Source organism: Astatotilapia calliptera, chromosome 8 (genome assembly GCF_964374335.1).
Source record: "Astatotilapia calliptera chromosome 8, fAstCal68.1, whole genome shotgun sequence".
Classification (NCBI taxonomy): Eukaryota; Metazoa; Chordata; class Actinopteri; order Cichliformes; family Cichlidae; genus Astatotilapia; species Astatotilapia calliptera.
In genome coordinates this window covers 24,753,170-24,761,233 of record NC_137429.1, presented here as the reverse complement: position 1 = coordinate 24,761,233, position 8,064 = coordinate 24,753,170, and the positions used below count along the sequence as shown (strand labels likewise).

The following is an 8,064-nucleotide window of genomic DNA, read 5'->3' as shown; positions in this document are numbered from 1 at the left end:
GTTGCCTCACGTTTCCATTGTGATCTTTGATTTCTCAAAGTGGCATTAAAGCAAATCTTTAAAGTCGACTTTTCGAATACCTCTATTCACTTTGTGGACTCATGACACATTAATTGTGTCTTAGAAACCGCTCAGCTCCAGGTTGTGTCTTCCTTTTCTTTTCTTCCCTGTACACTTTCCAACACCCCCCTTCTTTTTTTAGCCCCTCTTGGCATGTTTACTTGGTCAACAGCATCACCACGTTTTCCCCCACTCTGCTCTGTGACTCAATGCGTTCATGCCTCCGTTGCTCTTACAAGCAAACACGGTTGCATTTGGTGGCCTTGTGCTGCGGCACGCAGCGGCACGCAGCGTGCACGCGACCTCGCTGGCGTCCCACGAGCCATTTAACGCCAATCCAAACTGCTCCCTTCTATTTGTGTTCAAACTGAGTATCTTAAATAAGCACCGCTCGTGTAAATAAACTCACAGTGGAACGGAGGAGTCGGCGATGTTAGGCTTTAGTGTTTTGGAACCACAGGCCTAATTGGTGAGGCAGAGAGAGAATTACTGAGCGATTCAGAGTTTGAGCAGCCGAACTAAAAGCAAACAGGCGACGTTACAGCATCCAGAATATTCTCCCTTTTTAAAGCACTCGGGAGCAAGGGGAGAAAGGAAAAGCGGTGAGATTTGTCTCTGTTTAAAACAAAACCAAAAAAAAAAAGAAAAGCTGTGGGTGTCTGTATGTGTGCAGCTCATTGAGCAACAAGAGCAGGCAGCAGAGTTAAATTAGCTCTTACCTGACATCTGTGAGCTATTAAAAGCAACTTCAGGTAGCACATGTTGTCCACATTAACCTGAACCGAGATTTACATTTCCACATCTCCACAAAGCATAATAAACAATCAAAAGGGGGGCATGTGCAGGCAGGTTACCATCATCAGTGACCGCTTCGAGAGCACGCCACAGAGTCGTCGGAGAACAGTGTGCCATGATTTCTGAGATGAATCATCATTAATTTGCAAATTTTGAACACGTTTTAATCGTCACTAAATCACTGTGATTTAAAACACAATTCAGTGTGCTACATACACAGAAACAAAGTATTGATCCTATCGTGCTAAAATAAGTCAAGTACCAATACCACCGTTGGCAGATAGATTAAGCTCTACCTTCACTTACTACAGCTTTTAAAAGCTGTTTACACATGTATATCTGTTGTGTAATCATAATCTAAATCAATGATGTCTAACTCATTTTACATTGTGGACCCACCACCATGATCTTAAGTGGGCCGAACAAAAAATGCTCCCCTTTCTTCAAGCCTAAATAAGTTTAACTGTGCAACTGTTAATCCCTGAGATATCAACATGTGTATTGATAAAAAAAAATGCTGCTGCAGCAAATGAAAGAAATCAGTCAGGATAACTATTTGGACTAAACTGTGGACAGTTTCTGTAGTAGATTGTGAAAACAGTAACTTTATGATTTAATTGTTTATTAATTGTTTTTATTGTGTTTATTTACCAGTTAGCAGGAAAAGTTGAAAGTTATCAAAATACAGCAAAAGTCTCTGTCGTCCTTCACATTTTTCCAGTGCCATCCCGCGGGCGTGACTTCCAGTATTTCCTGGGCGGATTCTGGCCCCGGACCCTTATGTTTGACACCCTGACCTGCTTCTCTTACTTGTAAAGAGCTATTGTCACATTGCTGCCTTGCTACAGTTACATAGGCAGACTATATGCATGCATGCATTTATCAGTACTTCACTACTGCTGAAAAACAGAAAAAAAAGATTTTTACAGTTCCTATTTAAAATGAGATGTACATAAATTAATAAACCCTATAAAACAGCGCTTCTTATTGGAAGTCATATTGTAAAAGCAGTGTTTCAAATAAGTGCACGATTCCAAAGAGAATACAGAGTTTATAATACTGTGTAACAGAACTCTGTTTTATGAAGCACATTTGGAGGGGAAAGCAGGTAGAGGCTGAAGTTGAACAGTCAGCAAATTGAACAAAATCCGCAATTCACTGGATTATTGCTCTGTTGTTGGAAATGAGAAGAGCGACACAAATCAAAAGCTGATGTTTGACAGCAACTGTTGCTCTGCAGCAGGCTTCACTCTCCTCCTCCTCCTCCTCCTGGCAAGCGCAGGGTGGCAAGTTTACTGATTTTCTAGACTGCTGTCCCCCCCTATTGTTCAGATGCTGTAACTGTAGGTAAGCTTCTCGGTTTGATGGAAGACGAGCAGAGAAAATGTTAAAGTAGGAGTAGAAAGTAATTGCAGCTGTTTGGGACGCCGGACTGCTGAGAGTAACACGGATTTGTTGATAATCTATCTGCAGATCTTTTGCCTCTCGCGTCTGTTTGCAAAATTAATTTGTTTTCCGTCATTATAAAATGCCACTTTGAGTAATTCATAATATATGGATAAATATTCAGTACGTCATAATAAATGTCCCCATGAAGCCTTAAAATGAAGTAGAAAATTAAAAACTTAAAAGAAAATTTGAAAAATTAAACACAGCATGCAGACACTGGTGAGCAGTGCGTGCGTGTGTGTGTGTGTGTGTGTGTGTGTGTGTGTGTGTGTGTGTGTGTGTGTGTGTGTGTGTGTGTGTGTGTGTGTCAAGGAAATGTGTGTGCTGCCCGCGCTGGTTAGGAGAAGGAAAAAATGGGATCAAATTCCTTCACTCTGGCGTCACATGTTGCCAGCCAATCGGATTAGGGCTTTCCTCAGAACCTTAAAGCGCTATAAAGCCCGCATGCAAAACGTTTTCAGTTCAAAGCACTCAAGCTTCTTGGGGATTGTACTCGGGAACGAGAAGGGAGCTCTTTACCGTTTCATTCTGCACAGCTGAACACAGAGTCGTACCTGCTGGCGTGTTTTGGGTTGTTTCGTGTTTTTTTCGTCCTTGCAAGTGCGGATCCGTTAGCAGAAACCAGACTTATCCTGGAGAACTCGTGCGTAAAAGCGCCTCATCTCCAGATCGGCTTTTACGCACGGTACACGGGAGAGAATTTGAGAATCTTCCCCGTTTTTTTACCTGTTTTTTTGCTGAAAGGTTTTGCTCAAGGGCATCCTGGCAAGGTGAAGTGAAGTCAGAGGCTTTTCCCCTCCTCTCTTTCAAAAAAGCAGAATTAACTCCACGATTTCACGCGTAAATTGGCACCAAACAGTTTTTCGTATGAATCTCCTCGACCCCTACCTGAAGATGACGGAGGAACAAGACAAGTGTCTCTCTGACGCCCCGAGCCCGAGCATGTCCGAGGACTCTGCGGGCTCCCCGTGCCCGTCTGGCTCGGGCTCCGACACCGAGAACACCCGGCCGTCGGAGAACGGGCTGCTCAGAGCGGACGGATCTCTGGGCGACTTCAAGAAGGACGAGGAAGACAAGTTTCCCGCTTGCATCCGCGAAGCCGTGTCCCAGGTGCTCAAGGGTTACGACTGGACCCTCGTGCCCATGCCGGTGCGCGTTAACGGATCTACCAAGAATAAGCCCCACGTTAAGAGACCAATGAACGCGTTCATGGTGTGGGCTCAGGCTGCTCGGAGGAAGCTGGCGGATCAGTACCCGCACCTTCACAACGCGGAGCTCAGCAAGACACTCGGAAAACTCTGGAGGTAAGTGTGGATGCGCTGTAAATAGTTCGGCACTTTTTACGTAACGATTAGCATGCACTGTCTGATTTTTTGTTAATATATAAATGTAGAATTTCATTTTTCCCCCACAGTTAGCTCCTTTTTGTTTATGAATTACAGCAGAAACTGACTGGTTTAATAATTGGTCATTTGTACGCACAGACTTCTCAATGAAGGAGAGAAGCGGCCGTTCGTGGAGGAAGCTGAGCGTCTCCGGGTGCAGCACAAGAAGGATCACCCGGACTACAAATACCAGCCCCGAAGGAGGAAGTCTGTAAAGAACGGGCAGAGCGAGGGCGAGGACGGCAGCGAGCAGACGCACATTTCCCCAAACGCCATCTTCAAAGCTCTCCAGCAGGCAGACTCCCCTGCATCCAGCATGGGAGAGGTGCATTCTCCTGGAGAGCACTCAGGTGAGGACCTCCTGCCATCATTTCAGATTGTATAAGATAAATATTGACTTTCAGTCCAACTGGAATGCTTAAACAGTCCAAAACCTGTTCTTAACTTTAAAGCAAAATCTAACCTGTGTCATTTTGTGCCCTCCAGGCTCCCAGGGTCCCCCTACCCCTCCCACTACCCCAAAGACTGATGTCAGCTCAGGCAAGGTCGATCTAAAACGCGAAGTAGGCCTCCGCTCCCTGCCTGATGGTCCCGGTGGGCGACAGCTCAACATTGACTTCCGTGACGTGGACATCGGCGAGCTGAGCAGCGATGTCATCTCCCATATTGAGACCTTCGATGTCAACGAGTTTGACCAGTACCTCCCTCCCAATGGCCACCCGGGGTCCACCAACGCAGCGCCAGTAAGTTACACTGGCAGCTACAGCATCAGCAGCGGCGGCGCTCCAGTCAGCCCCCAGTCAGGAGGCACCTGGATGGCTAAAAGCCCGAACCAGCAGGGACAACAGCAGCAGCAGCACACCCTGACCACCCTGGGGAGCAGTGGGGCTTCAGATGGCGCTCAGACCCAGCACAGGACCCAGATCAAGACAGAGCAGCTGAGCCCGAGCCACTACAGCGAGCAGCAGGGCTCCCCACAGCACGTCAGCCCCTACAGCCCCTTCAACCTGCAGCACTACAGCCCCTCCTCTTCCTACCCGGCCATCTCCAGGGCACAGCAGCAGCAGTACGACTACCCTGACCACCAGGGGGGAGGCACTACAACTGCCTCCTCCTACTACAGCCACGCGGGGGCGGGGCAGAGCTCGGGGCTGTACTCAACTTTCAGCTACATGAGCAGCCCAAACCAGAGGCCCATGTACACGCCCATAGCCGACAACACAGGGGTGCCCTCCATCCCGCAGAACAGCCCGCAGCACTGGGATCCAGCGCCGGTTTACACCCAGCTCACCAGACCCTGAGACACTTACAATGCAACACTTTACCCTGGGGGGGAGGGAGGGTGGTTCCCCCGTCAATCAGACACTTGAACTCAGAAAAAAAAAAGAAAAAAAAGAGAGAAAGGAGAGCTGGACTTGTGATTGGCTCACGTAGTGCCTTGCTATTATAGAAGCTATATATTATATTTTTAGAGAGATGGAAGACTTTAAGAAAATCCTCTGTGAGGACTTACTGATTGTCAATATTTCTGTAGGTACTGTTTATGTTTCCATAATTTTTCTTTCTTTTCTTTTTTTTTAAATATTCTGGCAGTTTGTAACCCATGGGGACATGGGGGTGGGGTGGGCAGAGGGTTAGGATAATTATTTGTACCTGTAGATATAAAATAAAATAAAAAAACAGCTTTATTTTTTTTTTAACCAGTTCGGCAACTAACCACTGGCAGTAGTGCAGATTCTGGTTCTCTGTCAGGTTTCTGTTACTTTTTGTTGTTGTCGTCGTCGCCGCTTACTCTTTTTGCGTGCCATTCAGCGAGTACGGTTTGTATTTTATGCTGTTGGAGTCCTGTTGTTGTCTGTTAGGCAATACAAGAACAAAGAGAGAGACTTTGCCTCTCAGTGCCGCGCTGTCTCGATGGCAGGGAGGGAGACCGCGGCCCCTTCCACCACCCGTGCCTTGGATTTAACATTTTCTCCCCGGTGTTTTGTACTTTTTGTGTGTCTGCGCTCAATGGCTGCAGCTGAGATTACGCTTAACTGTCCAACAGTGTGTGCTTGACAGTCACAGGAAGTCACCTTTGACCCCTCCCCCCTGCGGTCTCCCCACTCCCACAGGCTGGTGTCCAGTATGCACCCCCCAAACCTTACCCTCCAGGTCAAATCCAGTTTTATTTATTTATTAACTTTATTTCAAAGTAATTATTTTACATGCTATTCTTATTACTAATGAATTGCCCTCTTTGCAATGTAGACAACATATAACCCCCCCTCTTTTTCTTTTTTCTTTTTGTTTTCCCAACCCAGGAGGTACGTAGACAAAATGGTACATGCTGTAGTCCTCTTTTTCTGGTTTATTTATCTTATCTAAATGTTTTAAGTATGTGTTTGCCTTTGTTTCGTGGGTTTGGAGGGGGGACTATCTAACAAAATGATTCTTATGTTATTTGTGAATTTTTCTTTGCGTCAGACTTCAAGATATGGCTGGAAGAACTGGAAAATAGCATCTCTCACAGTTCTCTTTTTGTTCATGCATTCACCAGAGGGGAACATACATCCTTTCTGCTCTGCAAGCTCCATTTCCTTTTCTCTGAGTATCAAAGAACTGATGATTCCAGTAATCGTTTACCCCCCTTCCTGCAATCTTACCATGTATTTGTACTGTCTTTAAAGACACTTTTGTATATGTATTTGCAATAAAAAAGAAAATGCTATTAAAAAAAAGAGTTTGTCATTTATGACTCAGCATACAACTGCAATACCACAGTGCTGACTAACATATGACACCAATGTTGTTGATGATACTGGTGCAGTGAAAGGGTTAAACAAAGAGTGCCAAGAAGCAGCGTTAGTGTTTGTTTTCCCAGAAGCCCTGCGTTTTTTTTCCTACCCTCTTCCTCCTTCTCCTCCTGTCAGCTGGTGACAGCAGGGGGTTGTGAACCTTCTAGAAGGGAAGGGGTCTGGAGGTGGGCGTTCGATGTGGTAACATGTAGTGTGGTAAAACTAATAAAGGTTTATCAAATTGATTCCAAAGGAAAACTGGGCTGATCAGGTCCCGCTTAGATAAGACAGCAGGGAGGGCTGATCCACACAAACAAGTCCACACTGCAAAACAGGATAACACTGACTTATTTCAAGCATTGCATTCAAAGCATATGGTTTTTATTTTTACAGGACAAAAACGAAACGCTTGCAACTACAGGACAAGTTATTGTGCATCAGCCATCCTGTTAAAAGTCAGCAATGTAAGCTGAGAGCAACCTGAAAACTAAGAAGACACTTAGAAAAGTTAAAAACAGAGTATTTTGAAACCATTGCAACTACAACATAAGAGACCAGTAAACAGCAATAGTTTTAATAACTGATGTAATTAAGTGAAGCTTATAACTGAAGAAATCTGGAATTGTTAAATGGTCTCTCTGACCCAGAATGGCCAGCATTTCAATTGAACTTTGAGCCATTTGTCTGAGAACTGGGACCTTTATATCAAGTTTGGAAGTTGTTTTGTTTCTTAACATTATACTGTATATGTTTTGTTTTATTTCAGTCAGTATGGGTCTGCTTGTTCATCAATATTTGTATGTTTGCACAGAGGCCTTTCTAGAACTGTGCGACCTGTGCAAGTATCATTGACTCTGCTCTGCTGTTTGGTAATTTTTAAAAGAATAGTTAGCTATTTGATGAAGTGCGCTTTTTAGTTTCTTTTATTTGAAAAACACACCTAGCAGCACGGTTAAAGCTGAACAGAACACATTATATCACATTTGTCTTCACTTACAGTTACATAACAAACTGTTACATGAGCAGCATTTGTGTTTTTGTATGAATTAAACAGACATTCAGTGTGTTATTTATGAGGTTTTAGAGTGCTGATTCACCAATACCACTGACATTCCATAAATCTTCATGCTTATTATGATTCAGGAGTAAAATCTCTAGTGTTTCCCCTTTTGTGAATTGTTCATAGTGTGAATTTTATTTACAATTATATCCTTTAAGTTATTGCTAAATTATCAGCTAATGCTAAAAGCTAGGTTTCCAAGCTGTTTTTGCTAAACTGTAAAGGTGCTAATTAGCAGTCTAATAAAAATACTAGAAATTCAATCACTAAACTGAAGCAGAAACTTCCTGTATGAGCTCTATCATAGTCACACCAGAGGACAGCTTTAAAAATGTTTTAAAAGAGAAAGTACAAAAACACACTGGATATAGCCAGGTTAGTTACTTGAATTAGCAGATTTAATACCAAGGAGACAGCTATGGGCTACAGGTCCTTGTGCTGGCACAACTAAAGTGGCCACATCCCTAACTTTGAGCCATACAAGTGTCCAAATGAATGAGATGTATAAAAGATGGACACAGCATGCGTGACATGGTTT

At 44.1% G+C, this 8,064-nt stretch overlaps 1 protein-coding gene across 1 annotated transcript; it reads left to right on the top strand.

Annotated features, from left to right (window-relative positions):
* The first annotated feature begins 2,757 nt into the window (after nucleotides 1-2,757).
* LOC113027664 (transcription factor Sox-9-B-like) lies at nucleotides 2,758-6,409 on the top strand. The gene is made up of 3 exons (XM_026177329.2): nucleotides 2,758-3,608; nucleotides 3,789-4,039; nucleotides 4,176-6,409. Exons 1-3 carry the CDS (start codon nucleotides 3,172-3,174, stop codon nucleotides 4,988-4,990), a joined length of 1,503 nt encoding a protein of 500 aa, XP_026033114.1. The 5' UTR covers nucleotides 2,758-3,171; the 3' UTR covers nucleotides 4,991-6,409.
* Nucleotides 6,410-8,064: the final 1,655 nt, after the last annotated feature.